The sequence below is a fragment of the Diabrotica virgifera genome, chromosome 7 (genome assembly GCF_917563875.1).
Source record: "Diabrotica virgifera virgifera chromosome 7, PGI_DIABVI_V3a".
NCBI classification, from domain to species: Eukaryota; Metazoa; Arthropoda; class Insecta; order Coleoptera; family Chrysomelidae; genus Diabrotica; species Diabrotica virgifera.
In genome coordinates this window covers 149,883,460-149,904,892 of record NC_065449.1, presented here as the reverse complement: position 1 = coordinate 149,904,892, position 21,433 = coordinate 149,883,460, and the positions used below count along the sequence as shown (strand labels likewise).

General features: G+C 32.2%; 1 protein-coding gene across 1 annotated transcript in view; it reads left to right on the top strand.

Annotated features, from left to right (window-relative positions):
* Nucleotides 1-19,833, top strand: part of LOC114338615 (triokinase/FMN cyclase) — a 93,629-nt gene extending 73,796 nt beyond the window's left edge. Inside the window, exons 3-5 of the mRNA XM_050656422.1 lie at nt 11-344; nt 9,116-9,328; nt 19,267-19,833. Of these exons, the coding sequence (XP_050512379.1) occupies nt 11-344; nt 9,116-9,328; nt 19,267-19,799 (1,080 nt within the window). The 3' untranslated portion in view covers nt 19,800-19,833. The remainder of the gene's footprint in view (nt 1-10; nt 345-9,115; nt 9,329-19,266) is intronic.
* Nucleotides 19,834-21,433: the final 1,600 nt, after the last annotated feature.

The window sequence follows — 21,433 nt, the reverse complement described above, 5'->3', positions numbered from 1 at the left end:
TATTTTATAGGTACCTTTGGCCACTATGATCCATATAATACAAGACACCAACAGTTTCAGAATTGACCAATCAAAAGTTGTTGACACAGCAAAGTTAACAGTCTGCAGTAGCGATAGTCTGGTGATCTTGTTAAATAACAATGCAGTAATCACTACAACTGAGCAAAATATTTGTGTTAAAGATATACTGGATTATTTAACGGCATTTGATATCAATGTAGTAAGATTCTATGTTGGAAATTTTCTTAAATGTTCTGATAATCCGGCGTTAACAGTAACTTTGTTGAAAGTGGAGGATAGCAGTGTATTGACTTATCTGGATGCTAACTACGGCAATGTTCCAGGTAAGTATATTTTTTTCTTTTAATAACAAATGTATTTTTATTATTTATGATGTGCAAGATTTGACTCACAGTGAGCCTGTGAAGTTATTTCACTGAATATGAAAATATTTTCAAAAAGACTAAGTTTTCACTCTAATGGCATATAAAACAACATACATAATGCTATTTTACATCCCACCAGAATGAAAACAATGGGAACCTTCTCTGGTTACACCCCCGAGGCTTCTAAAATTTGCAAGCCATACGGATGCTGAGACTAAGGAAGATGGGGGAATTTTACAATTTACAATTCACGTCCCATCTGCTCAGCGCGGTAAAGTTCCAACGAGAATGGTTCCCTTCATACTTCACGCAGAGTAAATGTAAATCAAAAATGAATAAACATTTTCAATTTCGTTGCAAAACGAAAATACAGCCGAAACATATTCTAGTCCAATCAGAGAGTGCAGCAAGCACCTCTACCGGTTTCGAAACTTATTAGTCTCTCATCAGGAGGCACATATGCTGCTCTCTCTGATCCAACCAAAACAAACCCCAGCGTGCAGTCCCGGATTGCAACGAACAAAATGGCATAGATGCCTTAGCGGCAACTGCTAGCAAAAAGACTAACGCCCGGTTTCATAATCAACTTAAAGTGAACATTAACTAAAGTTCACTTTAACGTTGACATTTACCCATATGAATTGCATTGACAAGGGTACCAACTTAAAACTTAAAGTCCACTTTAACTGATTATGAAACCGGGCGTAAGTTTTCACTCTAATGGCATATAAAACAACACACATAATGCTATTCTACATCCCACCAGAATGAAAATAATGGGAACCTTCTCTGGTTAAATAAATGTAAAGACTGAAATAGTTTTGTACACACTTATGACAACAGGTAAATAGGGAGAAGTGTATTTTTGAAGTGTGTAAATTAAATAATTCCTAGCTGAGCGCTTTCGACTTACAAAGCTATCTTCAGAGCTATGATTAAAAGGTTCAAAATACCACTAAGAAGAGAGATGGATCCTATGTATGATATAAAAATACTTCTATTTCTTATGCAGTTTTTTATTTAATGAAAAAAACCTTGTCTTACTGTTGAAAAAATGCTCAACTTTGTTGTTGTTTTTTTAGGTCGGAAAAATTAAAACATATATTACAAGCACAAAGGACTTGTGCAATGTAATGTAATTTTTCGTGTGAAAGTCCTTTGTGTTTGTAATAGATGTTTTAACTTTTCCGACCTAAAAAACAACAGCATAGTTGAGCATTTTTTCAACAGTCAGACAAGGTTTTTTTCCATCAAATAAAAAACTGCATAAGAAATAGAAGTATTTTTATATCATACATGGGATCCATCTATCTTCTTAGTGGTATTTTGAACCTTTTGACCATAGCTCTGAAGATGGCTTTGTAAGCCGAAAGCGCTCAGTTAGGAATTATTTAATTTACACACTTCAAAAATACACTTCTCCCTATTTACCTCTTCTCTGGTTACACCTCCGAGGCTTCTACAATTTGCAAGCCATACGGATGCTGAGACTAAGGAAGATGAGGGAATTCTAAAATTTACAATTCACGTCCCATCATCTCAGCATCCGTATGGCTTGCAAATTGTAGAAGCCTCGGAGGTGTAACCAGAGAAGGTTCCCATTGTTTTCATTCTGGTGGGATGTAGAATAGCATTATGTGTGTTGTTTTATATGCCATTAAATTGAAAACTTAGTCTTTTTGCTAGCAGTTGCCGCTAGGGCATCTATGCCATTTCGTTCGTTGCAATCCGGGACTGCACGCTGGGGTTTGTTTAGGTTGGATCAGAGAGAGCAGCATATGTGCCTCCTGATGAGAGACTAATAAGTTTCGAAACCCGTAGAGGTGCTTGCTGCACTCTCTGATTGGACTAGAATATGGTTCGGCTGTATTTTCGTTTTGCAACGAAATTGAAAATGGTTATTCATTTTTGATTTACATTTACTCTTATTGGAGTACGAAGTTAACCATTCTCGTTGAAACTTTACCGCGCTGAGCAGATGGGACGTGAATTGTAAATTGTAGAATTCCCTCATCTTCCTTAGTCTCAACATCCGTATGGCTTGCAAATTGTAGAAGCCTCGGAGGTGTAACCAGAGAAGGTGTAACGTAGAGGTTCTGATGTAACAGAATAGATATATGATGTAAGCTTTAAAGGGGTAGTTTACTTAGTTATGGAAGTTTTCTGAAACTAGGCTAGCTGGATATTTAAGAGACTTTCTCAGTAGGGCTCAGGGGAGGATTAGGCCAATTTGCATGCCCTAATAAGACGGTACCTACTGAAATACTTGAATGATTAAAGAAAATAAATGAATATAAGGAGTAATGAAAAGAAAGAGAACTACTGACCGAGAAGATATTACTGAGAACGTATGAGGGCGCCAGGGAAGGATTTAATAAATGCTTCGCCGAGTGACTTGTATTGCTGCACCTAACTAATACTTTTAATAGATACTATAAAATGGTAGGACAATAAAACATATAAGTATGTACAACCAAATTTTAATGAAAAAAAAATACCTATAAACCCTATATACAATTTTATAATCCTACAACCAACAAATTTAATGAACTATACCTATAAACCCTATATACAATTTTTATACACTAGCTAACCATCCGATGTACTAGGCTAGTACGCTCCTGTCGATAACGCAGGTTTTACAATATGGAAAAAAAATATGTAATGAATTTATTATATTAGACAGTAAATTGATGTAGATATGTGTGTACAAACTTATTATTAATGAGGAATACAATATTGGTTGACAATCGCACACCTGCTCGGAGGCGACAAACCTGAGTATAATACCTGACACATGAAATAAAGGTTTTAAATAAGGGAACAACTTTAGATAATTTGCACAGTATCTTCGCAGATAGTTTATAATCGCCAGACTATTGTAAATGAATGATACAACGGTGGAATATAAAATATGTTGAAAAATTATTGAATATTACTATATTATTGACTATATTTTAAGAAAAGATGAAGGTATATTATTATTAGAGGATTTTGTTTTTAAAGTTATTGACATAAAAAGAATAGTAAAAATTGAAAAATATTATTAGAACAAAATGAAATGCAAATTTAATTATAAAAACCTGTCGCTACAAAAAGTAGGCGTATTGCTTCTCCAAATCCTGCGAAGCTGATGAGGGTAGCGCCAAATAAGGTATCTTCCGTTTTCCCTTCACCTAGTCAGGTACTCAACATCAAAGGAGATACTTCATAGTATCGGAAAACCCAAAGACTATTCCAAAAGAAACCAAAAGCAAAACATCCAAATTCCATCCAAAAGAGATTCCAAAATAATTATTAATCCAATTCCATAAAGGTAAAATAAAAAATAAATTGACTTAATCTTCTTTTTCTCCAGTGGCTAAAAGAATAAAAAAACCTTGATCAGCTGATTGTCCTTGAGAACACAAGAAACAGGGCCTCGACAAAAAGGTGTACCACCTTATCAGAACTTGACAGAGAAAAAATCTAAGTAAAAAATGAGGTTTGAAGTACATGCTTGAAGTGTCATTGACCTTGATTGTCCTTGACTGGAAAAAGCCTTTTTAAACGAATATAAGGAAGTATTTGAACAAGTAAATATGGATCTTATAATCGAGATTACTCTATGGAGATATATAAAGGAGAGAATGAGAATGATCATTGATTTCAAACTTATGGAGTGAAAGTGTAATTCTAAGAATTCTATTTTTTTTTTTGTAGAACGTAGATGAGAAGTATTTAAGAATTGAAAATGTGATAATTGAAGGACAGCAACTTTTAATATAATCTGAATATGGTATTAAAATGATTTAGATGGTTATTTTTTTTAACAGTGAAAAGAAATGAAAAAAACATATCTACGTACCCATTGCTTTCCAAAAAAAAAGCAATTGGAAACAAAAACTCTTCTTTAACACTCCACAACCCCAAACAAAACAAAACATCCTCCAACATAAATTAATCTTCTTATAACTTAATATTTCAACCAAAGGTAAATTCTTACAATGGCCACTGGAGACTTGATGTCTTGACAGCACAAGAGTTGAAAATTAAGTGACGACTAGCTCTTCCTGCAGCAATGACAAACACGTCAGTCGGAAGCCGTATCGACACACGAACCAACTTATAAACCCTGAATTCCCCAAAAGTTACCAACATCGTCGTCGATCACCTGCAACTTCATATACAAGTGTCTGTAAAGTTGGTTGCATACCTAGTTCCTACCGAAATAACTATTTTAGTGACGATAGTAATAACTGATCGTTACAAAGGTTCCCATTGCTTTTATTCTGGTGGGATGTAGAATAGCATTATGTGTGTTGTTTTATATGCCATTAGAGTGAAAACTTAGTCTTTTTGCTAGCAGTTGCCGCTAGGGCATCTATGCCATTTCGTTCGTTGCAATCCGGGACTGCACGCTGTGGTTTGTTTTGGTTGGATCAGAGAGAGGAGCATATGTGCCTCCTGATGAAAGACTAATAAGTTTCGAAATCGGTAGAGGTGCTTGCTGCACTCTCTGATTGGACTAGAATATGGTTCGGCTGTATTTTCGTTTTGCAACGAAATTGAAAATGGTTATTCATTTTTGAAAATATTTTCATATTCAGTGTTTTCTTCTCTCACCTTGGGTGTAGTTCACAAGAAGAGGTACCACAAGGTCGGACAGTTAATCAATATTATTAATTAGAGGTTTTACGACGATTCCGAGAAAAATTTGCGAAAAAAGACCGAAATGTGGAACACAACGTACGAAACACAACGCGTACACTGTCAAGGACTATTTGGCTTAAAACTTGGCCGCAGTCATTAAGCACCCGCTCTATTCATCGGATTTAACACCCTGCGGTTCCGAGAAAAGAGTGTATAGATTGAGCGGTGTATAGATGCGGTAGAAGAGTATATTGAAGGGGAAAGGGAAAATTATAAAAAATTACAAATAAAGATGTTGTTCGGAAGCTATTTCCTTGTGGCATTTTTATGATTAACTATTTAGATCGGAAATAAGCCACAATTAAATTGAAAAATAATTTTATTAACTTTTCGACGCCCAAATCGGATGTCATTGTCAAAATACAAAATACTACTAAAATAAACAAAAATGTTGTTGCTAAGTAAAAAAATTCTTATAATAATTTATTTAATCTGACTCATTTATATTGGCAATTCAGACGTATATTATACATTTTAAAGTAGAAGACTTTAAAATGATATCGCCAATATTTATGAGTTGCGTTCCTGGGACGACTTTATTAAAAGATAGTTCAGTCGATTACATGAAATCAATCCCAACTCAAAAATATCCGTCACAAAAAAAAATCATAGCATGTGATCTGTCTTTAAAAAGACAACCAAATGCAACGATGACAGTAAAATTCTCGCGTTAAAAATTCCATAGTAAATCACGAGGGAAAACCAGGAAAAACCTCGTGATACTATCCCGACATACTTAAAAATGTATAATATACGTCTGAATTGCCAATATAAATGAGTCAGATTAAATAAATTATTAGAAGAATTTTTTTACTTAGCAACAACATTTTTGTTTATTTTAGTAGTATTTTGTATTTTGACAACGGCACCCGATTTGGGCGTCGAAACATTAATAAATTTATTTTTCAATTTAATTGTGGCTTATTTCCCATCTAAATAGTTAAAAATAAAGATGTTATACCAACAGATTCGGTACCTAATGGCCAGACCTTTTATAGTAAATAAATATTATGTACAATAGGGAACTTGCACATTTTTTATTGCATAATAATGTTCACTTTTGTATAAAAATGAGACTTCCAAAATTTCACGCTTCAAAAACTCATAATAACTTAGAAGTACAAATTTAAAGTCTTCTTTATCTTAAAATAGTTCAAACGACCCGTGACGTCACAGAGTTTAACTATGTGGTTCAGTTTATAGTTATATTTACATATATTCTTCTTATTCTTTAGTTTATTGGCCTCCACCTACTTGGGTATTTAGCCAGATCGTCGTCGGGGAATAAAGGAAAAATATTTATATTCTAATGACATTTATCGTACTTATGTCATTGTAATAAAATATACCAGTTTGTTGGGATTGCAGTTTGATACAGTTTTTGAAGGAAAGGAAAGAAGGTTTACTATTGAAAATAAAACCATTTTGTAAAAGTACAAATTTTCTATGAATAGTTCAAACGATCAAAAACATTTGTAACGTCACATAACTGTATTTTCTACTGACGTTTATAATGTCTAATTTAAAATTATATATACAATTGGTGTGGAATGTAATCATACAACCCCGTGACGTCACGACGCGTTTTGGGGTGGCTGGTATAAGTTGAATTTTTAGTCGTCTTTAGGGGCCAAACGAAAGACAAACAACACTTTTTTATTTTTGATACAGGTTCTAAATTATGTTCTGTTGTGATTTATACCATTTTTTTCGAATTTAAAATTTTATGCAAGTTCCCTATTATTGAAGAGCTAGAAATAATAGTAAATATATAAAATAACTGAGTGGAAACCGATAAGAAAAAGGAAAGGATGTCTGAAAGGGGAAATGATGGGAACAAAGCGATGCGGGAAAAGAGAACAAGATAGGAAACACGAATGATATAAAATTAAATATACTTGGGAGCCATAGGAACGATATTGGACATTATTCTTCTTCTTCTTCCTCTTTATAAGCAATCCTGCTTGTTGATTGGTAGATTAATAACTCTTTTGGAAGGTTCTCACTCCATCTTTTGCGCCGTCATCCGATACTTCTGTCGATTGGTGATTTATTTCTCGCTATTCTGTCCACACGGGTCTCGCCCATTCTGCTTTTGTGGATATTCCATCCTTTTTTCTAGTTAGTGTTCATTCGTTCATACACTGTACATAGCATTTGCTTCTGATATCTTCACTCCTCTTTCGATCTCTCAGCATATTTCCTGTAATTCTTTCGGATACTCTCATCTCTGTCATATTCCCCGTATGCACGTCAATGGTAATGTAATTGTATGTCAAAAAATGCGCAATAACTACCTCTTAAAACCTACCAAATTTCATTTGCATATCTCAACCGGTTTTAGAGCAAAAAATAAATCGTCAGTTTGTAAGAAAACATTCAACATCCCGTATCTCGGAAACGAAGCATTTGCGGACATATTTATAAAGCAAACAGTTATAAGTTTTTCATGCAGAGTTACCCCTTAAAGTTTGTCGCACTTATTTAGAAACACCCTATATTGATGAAGAACATGGCTAGTTGTTAAGGTACCTAAGTTTTTTATTGTCCAACATAAGCTAATGAATCAAAAAACATAATGTTAAGAAAACCTGAGGCTATAGTTGGGTTTTAAGTTCAGTATTTTATAAATGTTAGAATATTCCACAGGGTCACGCGAACTTTAACAGAAACAATCACAGTTTGATTGGCACACCCGGTATAGCTGCAATAGCAATTTACCTGTCTAGCAACAATATTGTTACAGCGAAATTGGTAAAAGGCTATAAAATATTTAAAAAATTACTTAAATCGGACAACAGGTTTAGAAAATTCGACATTTATTAAAAAGGACCAATTTTGTGGGTGGCCCTTTTTTTCTGACGCGATGTGTATATCATTAACTGACTTTGACATCATGTCATTATTTGTCAAATAATATACTAGTCGTACATTAAGATATGTACAGGGTGTTTGGTAAAGAATGGGCCATAGCTTAACCTCAGGTTCCTAAGGTTAAAATAGGCCGATTTAAGCTAACTTACCTTAGTACAAAGTTTATAATAACCGAGATACAGGGTGTCAAAGTTAAACTTTTTTTATTTATTATTGAATATTTCCTGACAGGTTTGAGATAACAACATGAAATTTGGTATGTGGGGGTTTTTTGGGTCGAGAAAACTAAATTCCCTACCAAAAATTATGCATTGCCCAGAGGGCCATACGCCTTTCAGCACTCATTTATTACGTTCAATTTTTTTTATCCCTCACTCTGCATAATTTTAACATTAAAATTTGTATTCTCCTATTAGTTTTACTTAAAAAAAAGGTATACTTCTTTCATCTCACTAAACTCAACCGTTTTCGAGATAAACGCATTTTAAATCTGCGATACACCATCATTTTTAGCATAATATCATTGTAGTTACACCCGAAAAATAACTTAAAACCATAAAATTATCCAAATATGTATCGCAAATTTCTTCAAATGGAATTTGCGATGCAATGACATAAATTTGAGAACTGGCACAATTATTATGGTTTTAAGTTATTTTTCGGGTGTACATAACTACAATGATATTATGCTAAAAATGATGGTGTATCGCAGATTTAAAATGCGTTTATCTCGAAAACGGTTGAGTTTAGGGAGATGAAAAAAGTATACCTATTTTAAGTAAAATTAATAGGAGAATAAATTTTAATGTCAAAATTATACAGAGTGAGGGATAAAAAAAATGAACGTAATAAATGAGTGCTGAAAGGCGTATGTGGCGTCCTCTGGGCAATACATAATTTTTGGTAGGGAATTTAGTTTTCTCGACCTAAAAAACCCCCACATACCAAATTTCATGTTGTTATCTCATACCTGTCAGGAAATATTCAATAATAAATAAAAAAAAGTTTAACTTTGACACCCTGTATCTCGGTTATTATAAACTTTGTACTAAGGTAAGTTAGCTTAAATCGGTCTATTTTAACCTAAAGCTATGGCCCATTCTTTACCAAACACCATGTATAATAACGGTAACGACAATATCACCTACATTTTTTAATTGTAGGATGGAGGGCTGTAAATCAAAGTATTGGACCATCACTAACAACAACAGTCACGATGCCAGGTAACCTAAAAAGGAAAGAGCGAATTACACCACCCATTAGAGGACCGAAACTTAGCGATGAAGCTTCAAACATTATGTACTTTGCTATGCAATTTGCCTGTGATGCTTTAATTTCATGTGAGAAGCAGCTCAATGTTATTGACTCCGAGAAAGGTTAGCATCACAAACCATACATACTCATAGACGTTTCACGTAAATTGTCAAGGTCAAGACAGCAAATTAGTTACCATTCCAATCCAGAGATGTCGCTGTCAGTCAATTCTCTTGTCATATTTAACAACTGACAGTTGACAATTAAATTAATTTTTTATTTTCTTTTTATTTTACAGTTTGTGGCTTAATTATTTTATTATAGTGGTGTTACGTTTTTAATTAGATTTAATCACAATTTTAATAAGTGTATTAACCTCCTCTCCATTTTTATGAGTAGAATTTTTAGTTTACATTAATCATCCCGTGTTATGTTTCTCCACATTAAAAAAAACAATATAATAGATCCTGAAACAGTTTATTCCAATAGACAAGTGTGTCATCAACATTTCGGAACTATATATTTTTGGAAGTTTGTAAAAGATTATAAGGTAATATTTATCTAAACAATCATCCTATGTACAAGATTCTTTCAAAAATTTTCATTCAACTCGATACACATCAGTGCTTTCACGTGACACATAGCAGTAGTGTTTAGCATTTTGAAAACAAATTGGAATATTTGAAGTTTTCAGTAAAATATGGAATAAAACATTGAATTGTCTTTCTGTTGTTTTAATTTCTTGCGAAATTTCATCAAAAATCCCGCAAAATTTATAATTTGAAATTCTCACGTAACTAAAATTTGTCAATTTAGTTCCCATTCCAATCAAGAGATGGCGTTAATTCGATCCGAAAGATTAACATGGTCGTGAAACGTCTATAAGTATGTATGGTTTGTGGTTAGCATTAAAAAACTTTTCATTTATATGTATTCGTGTATTCGCTCCGTGCATGACTGACGCGACACCTAGCGTAGTCGCCTGAAATTTTTGGCGAAAATAATTTGACGTTAAACAGATTATGATGCACATATGACATATTATTTTATGTTAATATTGTAATATTTATTTACCATTTTTGTTAAATTTGTTATACTCTGGGCTAATTAGCAACATACAAGGAATAGCTATTTGTATAACAAGGGATGAAAGTGCTACTTTTCCTTCCGAGAATGAAGTTTACTGCCCGACGCGTAGCGGAGGGCAGTAATCATTCAAGGTAGGAAAAGGCACTTTACTCCCATGTTATACATATGGCTTTTCCACCTTCCTCAAATAACAAGTCATTTTTTCATTTTTACTTAATTTATTAATGTAACTAACCAACAAAATTTATTAGAACTAAAACTAACAAGTAGGTACAATATAACTGTCAACTGTCAAAATATAAGTCAAATTATTTATGTAAACATTGTTAAATTAAAATAACAATTTACTGTTTTTTACCATTCTGCAAAATACAGTGTTTTTAAATAAACGTTAAAATGTATAGATACTTACGTAATAGAAAATAGATATTGTACAGGGCGTCATGAATGAAATACCATGACGTCACTTTTACTTTTCCTCCCTAGGGACGAAAAATATTTTCCTCCCTAGGGAGGAAAAGTACAACTTTGCTCCCTACAATCAGGTCCGGAAAAGTATACTTTCGGTAGAGGTAGGTGGAAAAAGTTATTTACCAGCAATTTTATTGCTGGAATCGAATCTTATGATTCTATGTATTAATAATATAGGTATGCAAAGTCCGCAGATAGTGTGCTACTTTTTTTTGTACACAAAATGGCGATCGAAAATGGTGTTTTTTTTTTTAATTTGTGCTCTATAACTCCAAAGATTAAAATTTTACACCAAAAACACCCAAATAAATATTCACCGTAATTAAATTCTGCATAGCGACGTGCTCTTCTCGATTTAATTCGACGAAAATTTTCCCCGGAAAATGCGGGTTTTTCCACAAAATCTTTAATTTTCAACTAAAATTTTAGATAAGTAATTGTTTATCAATAATTAAATAACTTGGTAATGTAAAAGCTCTTTTGTATAGATTATAATTCCAGAAGATGATGGAAATTGAATGAACCGTTTAGAAACAATTGAATTGTTAATTAAAAATTTACGGTCGCTATAATAATCACAATAATTATGATACATAAGAATAACTATTCTTTTCCTCATGAGCATCTTTCAGTGCGTCACAGTTTTTCGATTTCTTTCTAACGCATTAAATTGTATATGACAGAAAAAAAGGCACGTCTGACATTTATAACATTTATTCTAGTTATTTTAGTTGTTGATAGATGGCGCTATAATCGAAGAAAACTTATTTACGAATTATATAATATATCTACGAATATAATCTGTACAATTTATAAGACTATACACATCAAAGAAAATACCATTTTATAAATACAATAAACAATATTGATTTGTTTTTATACCAAATTGCAAATAAAATGTGACAACTGTCAGATTTAACTAAAATGTCATGTTAGAATAAATGTCATAAATGTATATTATCACGGACTTACCTTTTTTTCTATCATTTGTGACGCACTGAAAAATGCTCATGAAAAGAAGCATATGATGTTTGTATAAAAAGATACTGTACCTATGATTATGATTTATAATTAGTCCAGAGAAATAAGATTTTTCTCGTGACACATCCCCTTCCAGACCGAAACCAAATTTTTTGAGTAGTATGGGCATCTATAATAATAACCTATATGTTTCCTGCAGCCGATTTTAACGATATACATAGTTATAAACAAATGAAGATCAAAAAACGGTAAATTTTCGATTTTTTCGTCTATTACCAAAAAGTTAAGCATTTTAAACAAATTTGGGAGTAACAAACTCATAAATCGTATAAAAAACTTCAATATGGCGTTCGCTGAATATGTCTATCCCTATTGGTTGCTTAGAAAATTGCGAAATAAATCATAAATTTTGAGTTTTTATAAATATTCATAACTTATGTAAAAATTAACTTCTGATCTTAACCTGAGCCTTCTTATTACACGGATTACTGAGACTTCTGGTGCTGAAATTATACCCTAAATTTCAAAGCAATTAGCAAAATAGTTTAAGGGCCGGTTGTTCGAACGCTAATCAACAGTGATCACTATCAAATATTTAATTACTGTCACCGACTGTCAATGTTAACTTTGATTGGGTTGCTGAAAACATAATTGATTATAATTATAAGATTAGTTAATCAATTAACATAACAATTATTAACATAATTGATTAACTAATTTCATAATTGTAATCCATAATTATGTTTTCAGCAACCCAAACAAAGTTGACATTGACAGTTAATGACAGTAATTAAATATTTGATAATGATCATTTTTGATTAGCGTTCGAACAACCGGCCCTAAAAGTTATTTAATATGTTTATCCCAAACTCATTTTTTGCAACACTATTAGTAAAAAAATTATGAGGTTACAGTAATACTTCCGACAGTTTATGAAAGAACATTTATTCTATTAACTTAATTCAAAAAAATGACAAAAAGTAATTTTAAACAGTGTAAAATTATTTTGCAAAACATGTCGATTTTTTGCTTACTTACAAACAATTAGAATAACTTTTTAACCGTTACCCGTAGAAAAATTATTTTTTCATATTTAGAAAGAGTGTATTTTTCTACACATTTAGAAAGAAAAACAATTGACTAGGCCAATTAGGGACAAAGTTAGCCCCCTTTTTTAATTCACATGTTCTTGCAAAATAATTTTGCAATATTTAGAATTATTTTTTGTCATTTATTTTTAATTAATTAATAGTGTAAATTTTCTTCTTTCATAAACTATCCAAAGTATTACTGTAACTTCATCATTTTCTGACTTATAGTGTTGCAAAAAAAATTAATTTGAGATAAACAAATTAAATAACTTTAAACTATTTTACCAATTGCTTTGAAATTTAGGGTATGATTTAAGCACCAGAAGTCTCAGCATTCCGTTTAATAAGAACGTTCTAAGTTAATTTTTACATAAGTTATGAATATTTATAGAAACTCAAAATTTATGATTTATTTTGCGATTTTCTAAGCAACCAATAAGGAAAGAGACATTCAGCGAACACTATATTAAAGTTTTTTATATGATGTATGAGTTTCTTATTCTCAAATTTGTTTAAAATGCTTAACTTTTTGGTAATAGACGAAAAAAGCGAAAATTTGCCGTTGCTTGATCTTCATTTGTTTATAACTATGTATATCATCAAAATCGGCTGCAGGAAACATATAGGGTATTATTATAGATCTCCATACTACTCAAAAAATTTGGTTTCGGCCTGGAGGTGGTTGTGTCACTAACAGGATATTTTTTTACTTATTTCTCTGAACTAAATTAGATTTTTTATTGTGTACTTTCGATTGCAAATTAATACTTTGAGTTATACTTTCGCAGAGCAATAAAAAAATACGTGTGTATCTTTTTACAACTTTTAATAAACTCTCGTTGCCAAGCATCGCGCTGGACAATGTTTTTAAGCTAAGCTAGGGTCTGAACAACGTATCTAATGTACTTTACAGAATAGGGAACTTGCGCATTTTTTTTATTACATAATAATGTTCAGTTTTGTACAAAAATGAGATTTCCAAAATTTTACGCTTCAAAAACTCATAATAACTTAGAAGTACAAATTTAAAGTCTTGTATTTTACAAACGACCCGTGACGTCACACAGTTTAACTATATGATTTCGTTTATGGTTATAATTAGGTATATTCTTCTTCTTCTTCTTTAGTTTATTGGCCTCCACCTACTTGGTTATACCTCGTCGCGGAATAAAGGAAAAATATTTATATTCTATTAACATTTATCGTATGTCATTGTAATAATATATACCAGTTTGTTGACATTTGAGTTTGATGTAGTTATTGAAGGAAAGGAAAGAAGGTTTACTACGGAAAATAAAACCATTTTGTAAAAGTACAAGTTTTCTATGAATAGTTCAAACGATCAAAAACACTTGTAACGTCACATAACTGAATTTTCTACTGACCTTTATAACGTCTAATTTAAAATTCTGTTTACTTTGTTGGAAGAATGTAAACATATAAACGGATGACGTCACGACGCGTTTTGGCCTGGCTGGAATAATTTGAATTTTTAATCGTCTTTAGGGGCCAAACGAAAGCCAAACAAAACTTTTTTATCTTTGATACATGTTTTAAATTATGTTCTGTTGTGATTTATAACATATTTTTCGAATTTAAAATTTTATGCAAGTTCCCTATTGAAATTGGACTATTTAAGGAATATTTTAAAATTATAAACAATTTTTTGGCTTGTAAACAAATAAAATATCTCGGGAAATATTAAATTAAATTAAATCATAGGCTTGTTCCAACTGGATACAAAACCGTTCTTGAATCGTTACGCTCATGCGCAATAACGAATAATTATGCGCAGTAACACATTTTTCGTTACTGCGCGGTTCACGAACCGTTCAAGAACGGTTTTGTATCGAGTTGGAACAAACCCCATGAAAACAATATTAAAAAAAGGGGCAGGACGCTTCTTAAAAAAAAACGTTTAATTGTGATGAGTGGTTCCTGAGATACAACCGGTCAAAGTTGACCGGCATTTACGGCAAAGATATAAACAATAGGATCATAATTTTCAAACCATCACCTTTTTTTTCGGTCCTCTTGCTTCACACCAATTTTCATATCTTTAAAATACTCCTAAAATATATTATTATAATAAAAACTATCGATATTACGAGTGAAAATTGCCAAAAATAGCAAAATTTCAATCAAAAATTAGGTTGGAGAAAATGTAATCTCAAAGTTTAAAATCGGTATACGTTAAAAAATGCATTTTCTCGGCTTCCCATGGAGCAATTTTCTGCATTCTTTTTTTGTTCCCAAGTAACTCGAGTAGAGTCATCTAACTAACGCATTATTAAATGTCTCAAGTTTACTTTTGTTTTGTTATAATAGATTAATTTATTTATAAGAAAAGAAAACTACATATTTTTTTCAGTTGACTTTTTTTAGATAAACAATCTACAAGTGTACCTTTTAACGTTAAAAACACAAATATTCTCATTTGAAAGCTGTATAATTATTTAAACAATCTTTGTTTAAACAAATTAAACATTTTTGTTATAATAAATAAATTAATTTATTATAACAAAAGCAACTTTGGCATTTAAGAGGAAACAGTAGCGATCAACAGGTAGCGAAAACGCGTTCCAAGATTACGGCTGTAATTTTGAATATTTTTTCGAGATATTTGGCACACGTATTCGTAATATAATAAAGAATGGCGGTACAGAGCCCAATTTGAAAAATATATTAATATGTAGAGATTACTCTGTAATTAAATATAATATTAAAAAAACGAGCCTGTACCGCCCATTAAGAAGAACAAAAAAATACACTTTCTTCAAATAAACTTTTTTATCAGATGCCTAGATTTTGTGTCATTTTGGAACTACTAAATTTTTTTATTTCATTAGTAGTTCCAAAATGACACAAAATCTAGGCATCGGATAAAAAAGTTTATTTGAAGAAAGTGTATTTTTTTGTTCTTCTTAATGGCGGTACAGACTTGTTTTTTTAATATTGTATTTAATTACAGAGTAATTTCCACATATTAATATATTTTTCAAATTGGGCTCTGTACCGCCATTCTTTATTATATTACGAATACGTGTGCCAAATATCTCGAAAAAATATTCAAAATTACAGCCGCAATCTTGGAACGCGTTTTGGCTACCTGTTGATCGCTACTAACGCGTTAGTTAGATGTAGTCCGTTCCTTGGATTGACATGAAATTTGGCATACACATAGCAAACAAGTCAAAGAGAAAAAGTGGTATTTGCCGATATGTGCTTTTGCCCTGGGGGTGGTTTTCACCCCCTCTTGGGAGTGAAAAAATATTCGTCCAAAGAAAGTCAGGAAATGGATAAACTGGCTAATTTTAAGTAACTTTTCTTCTATTGGGACCGTGCAGGTTCGGCAAAGCGACCCCTATTTCTACGCTCTATACAAAAATTCGCACTTTTAATTATATTGGCCAATTATATTAGTCCTGGTTACTGGATAATTGTCAAGGCCATAGTCCAAAAAAATAATAAGAAAAAATAAGATTCAGGTTATGTTATGAAAACGTCAACAATTGTATGTAGTAAATAAAATTAGTTATTAAAATGCAGTACTGCAAGCAAAATAAAATTAATTAAATTTACCTTCATATAATAATTGCATATCATATCAATATTGTGGAGCAATATATAATTTTTCTGCTTCATTGACAGAAGGTATGAAATATACGTCAATTTGACAATTTCAATTGACAATATGAAGATAGTTGCAATATTTCTCTGCGACTCGCGCAGGGTCGTTTCTCGTTTCCCCTTCCAAGTACTTGCACACCGCGAATAGAGTTTTTTCACAAAGTCAATACTTTTTGAGTTGGCAGTGAATATGTTCATTTTTTCAACAAAATAACCACGCTTTTAGACGGTTTTTCGTAAATAACTCAAATAGTAAGTATTTTGTCGAAAAAACATTCTTAGCGAAAATATAGCCTGTAAAAAATTTTAAAAAAATGGTGTATATATCACGTCTCTACACCTAGTAGAAGCAGAGTTATAGCTAATGAAAAATAGGTTCATATTCGTCAAATTCCAAATGGAATACTTTAACGTGAAATAACCAAAAATTAAGCACATTTCGGGGAAAATTCATTACAACTTATTTAAAGTGTTTAAAAAAAGATTCATTTTTGTTTGATAAAAAAAATTTCTAACATCAAAATTAAACAAGTTACGCTCAAAATAAAGTTTTGGTTTTGGTAAAAAAAATCGAGAAAATCACCCCCTAATTAGTATCTTAAATGAACTTAATCGTTACGAATTCACAAGTTTCTTGACTCGTGTATATATTGTTTATACGATCTGTAAGTTTCATCGGTTCAAAGTCCTTATTATTGAAAGGGCTGTAGTTAAAAGGGGTTCAACGACTCACTGATCACGAATGTATGCACATTTAGAAACACCAAATCTTAATCAATTTTTGTCTAACAGAAAAACAAAAAAATACGTGATATTCAGAAAAGCAAATCTGACTTTTTTTGTTTTTCGAGATTTTTGGTATCTAACAATTTTTAAGTTATTTTGAAAAAAAGAATATTTTTCAAAATTTAAATTTTTAAAAATTTTACTTTGAAACCAAATTTTTTCAAAAATAAGCACTTTGAATCATATAAACACAACATAAGTATTATAATTTGTGGAGCGGTAACGATTAATTTCATTTAAGTTGCTAATTAGGGGGTGGTCTTCCCGATTTTTTTTTTGCAAAAACAAAAGTAACCAACTTTATTTTGAGCGTAACTTGCTTAAATTTAATGCTAGAAACTTTTTGTAAAAACAGAAATAAAGCTTTTTTTTAACACTTTAAAAAAGTTATATTGAGTTTTCCCCAAAAAGTGCTTAATTTTTTATATATTTCACGTCGAAATATTCTATATAAAATTTGGTGAATATGAATCTATTTTTCATTGGCTATAAAAACTCTGGTTCTACGATATCCAGAGACCTAACGTGTACACCATTTTTTTTACTTTTTTATATGCAATATTTTTGCTAAGAAAGTTTTTTTCGACAGAATACTTACTTTTTGAGTTATTTGCGAAAAGCCGTCTAAAAATGTGGTTATTTTGTTGAAAAATGAACATATTCACTAGCAAATAACTCGAAAAGTGTTGACTTAACGGAAAAGCTCTATAGAACAAAAGTTACTTAAAATTAGTCAGTTTACCCATTTCCGGACTTATTTTGGACATATATTTTTTCACCCCCAATAGGGGGTGAAAGTCACCCCAATAGCAAAAGCACACATCGGCACAATATCACTTTTTTTCTTTGACATGTAAGCTATACGTATGCCAAATTTCATGTCGATCCAAGCGGTTCTTTAAAATTTAGAGCAAAAACCGTGAAAGAATGGACTAATGGCTCTACTCGAGTTACTTGGGAACAAGAAACGAATGAAGAAAATTGCTCCATGGGAAGCCGAGAAAATGCATTTTTTTAATACCCATTTTGAACTTTGAGATTACATTTTCTATAACCTAATTTTTAATTGGAATTTTGCTATTTTGCAATTTTCACTCGTAATATCGATAGTTTTTATTATAATAATATATGTTATGAGTATTTTAAATATATGAAAATTGGTGTGGAGAAAGAGGACCGAAACAAAAAGGTAATGGTTCGAAAATTATGATCCTATTGTTTATATCTTTGCCTTAAATGCAGGTCAATTTTGACCGGTTGTATCTGAGGAACCACTCATCATAATTAAACGTTTTTTCTTTTAAAAGAAGCGTCCTGTCACGTTCTTTCCAATACCGTTTTCATAATTTAATTTAATTTGATAGTTGCCGCGATATTCTATTTGTTTTATAAGCCAAAAAATTGTTTATAATTTTAAAATTGTCCTGAGGCCGCATAAATAGTTCAATTTCAAAAATGTATAAACATTTTCAATTTCTTTGCAACACGAAAATGCAGCAGCTGCATAATACTCGTAAGGAGACTACATAATACTCTAATCGGAGAGTGCAGGAAGAGTCTATACCGATTTGGTATATACTCTTCATTTTGTTAGTTCAATTTCAATTCTGTAAAGTACATTACATAGGAATAGTGTCATTTGATACAATAATCAGCATACGTAGTTGTTCTTATGTATCATAATTATTATTGTTATTATAGCAACTGTAAATTGTTAATTAACAATTTAATAGCTGCTAAACTGTTCATTCAATTTCTATCAGCTTGTGGAAATATAATATATACCATTTTTTATAATATATACCAGGCTTTTATTCTGGCCTTTTTTTATTATTCGTATGTGAGTTTTAGGGTAGGAGCGGCAAAATTTTTTGCGTCTTTTCGGGGTTCCATAATTGATATTCTCATAAAAAATGTAATTATGTAAACATTGCTAAATTCTGTATTGCAATGCAGATGTAATGATGCATTGATTCATAAATTAGTACTTACAATCATGTTTCTGTTTGCAGGGGATGGTGATACTGGAACAAGAATGAAAACGGTGGCAGAACTTCTAATCAAACGAATGCGCCAAGACAAAGTCATTCTTAATTACCCTTTCACGTTTTTCGAAACGATGAGCAGATTTCTGGAGAAAAGTCTGGGAGGTACTAGTGGTTGCATATACAGTATTCTCTTTGAAGCCGCGGCCAAAAAATTCGCTGGTTTTGAGGATATTTTAGATGTTACTACAGATATGTGGCTGGAATCTTTCAAGGCTGCTGCTGATGCGTTGCAGAAGTACGGGAATACGAGATTCGGAGAAGGTACACTCTTCGATCCTATTTACATCTTTTGTGTGACCGCCAAAGAAGAGTTGGGGAAAGGTACTGATGCGTTAGTAGCTTTTGAAAAAGCTGTACGCAAGTCCGAAGAGGCTATCAGTATGACAAAGAGAGATAAAAAGTATCCCGATCCTGGAGCTCACGCCGTGGGTATATGGATTCGCGCAATATTTGAAGGAGTAAAATTAAGATGGCCAGTGGATGCTGTTTGTATGTAAAAAGGAAAGACTGAATAAATGTTTTTTATATAAATGCCATTATTATTATTTTTACTTTAAAATATGTTCTTCTTTGAACAAAAATAAGAACAAAAAAAAATAATGTTGCATCAATTGCTAAGAATTATTGGCAGTGGTTCAAGACAATTTACAAATCATTACTCGGTATACAGTGATAACATATTTATTTAACACAGAGTTATAGCATCCTGCGCCTTCCGGTTCCTATTTTCCAGCCGCGTCGATCTATCCAATCTCCTGGTTGTAAATCTCTCTCAGACATTGATTTCCTTCTTTCCGGAGGTTGCCATTCCAGTATCAGCTTTGGGAGTCGATGTTCCTCCATTCTTTGTACATGGCCGTATCAACAAATATTACGAGACCCGAATAAGAGGTCGAAATGTACCCATTTGCTTGGCGAATGAAACATTTTTTTTATTAAATTTCATACATAGACAAACACGACTAGCATGGGTTGCCTATCAAAATTGTGTCATAGCTATCCTTAAGGGGGGGCCATAGGGGTTGAAATCAATACTTCAAGCACATTTTTTTTTGAAAGTATGGTAGAGTTATTTTATTTTTAAATTAAATAAGCATATTCAGTACAATTCATAGATTACTCAAGGAAAAATAAGCCAACGGTGGCAAATTTTTAAAAGACACCTCAAAATATAATGAATTTTGCGGTGGACATCAGAACGCATCATTGGATCATGGTAGACAAAAAATTCAAAAAGGTTTTATTAGCTTATGAGTTTCTCGAGGTAATGCTGTCGAGTTTTTAAGCTTTATCTAATTTTGACTTTTTGATATCACTCAGAAATCAAACAAACGATTTTTTTTGCAAATAAGGGTGAAAATTAACATATTTATTATTGTTAAACCAAAAATAATATAATAATAATAGTCTCCCGTTTTATACCGCTCACGTGGCTTTGGGAGTATAGCAGGGTAGTCTGCTATATCTAGGGCCTACGGTATACAAGCAAAGTAACAGGGCCAGTGCTACGCTTCAACCGCCTATTATTACCCCTGGTTTTACCCAAGGTAATCATTTTATTCAGGCTGAGTCAACCTGGGGTCTATAAACATTTTAAAAATGTCTAGTTGTTCTTGCCAACGGTAGGATTTAAACTCCGGACTACCGGCATGCGAGCCAAGCACACTACCGCTTAGTTACACCGGCCCAACAACAAAAAATATCTCGACAGCGTTACCTCAAGGAATGTCTAAAGAAAATATATACAAAAGTCCAGGTGGGTCGGTTAAGTAGTTTTTGAGTTACAATGTCTACAGCCTTTGAAAAAATCAGTTTTGAGGAAAAAGCGTTTAAAGTATTTTCAATTTATTTTTTGTCTGTCTTTCAAATCGTAAAATGATGCACACCGGAATATATTTTTGAATCGCGGAGTAATTTACTAAACAAAATGAGAACAGCTGTTGACCGTTGTTCACTACGTTCAAGCGTGCTAGCGCGAACCTGCTGCAATTCGAGTCGAAGATAGGGCTATTCAACACTATCTCCCTACGTCCCTACCTTCGACTCTCTTCGCAGTAAGTTCGTGCCAGCACGCTTGCGCGTAGTGAGAAACGGTCAACAGCTGTTCTTATTTTCTTTTGTAAATTACTCC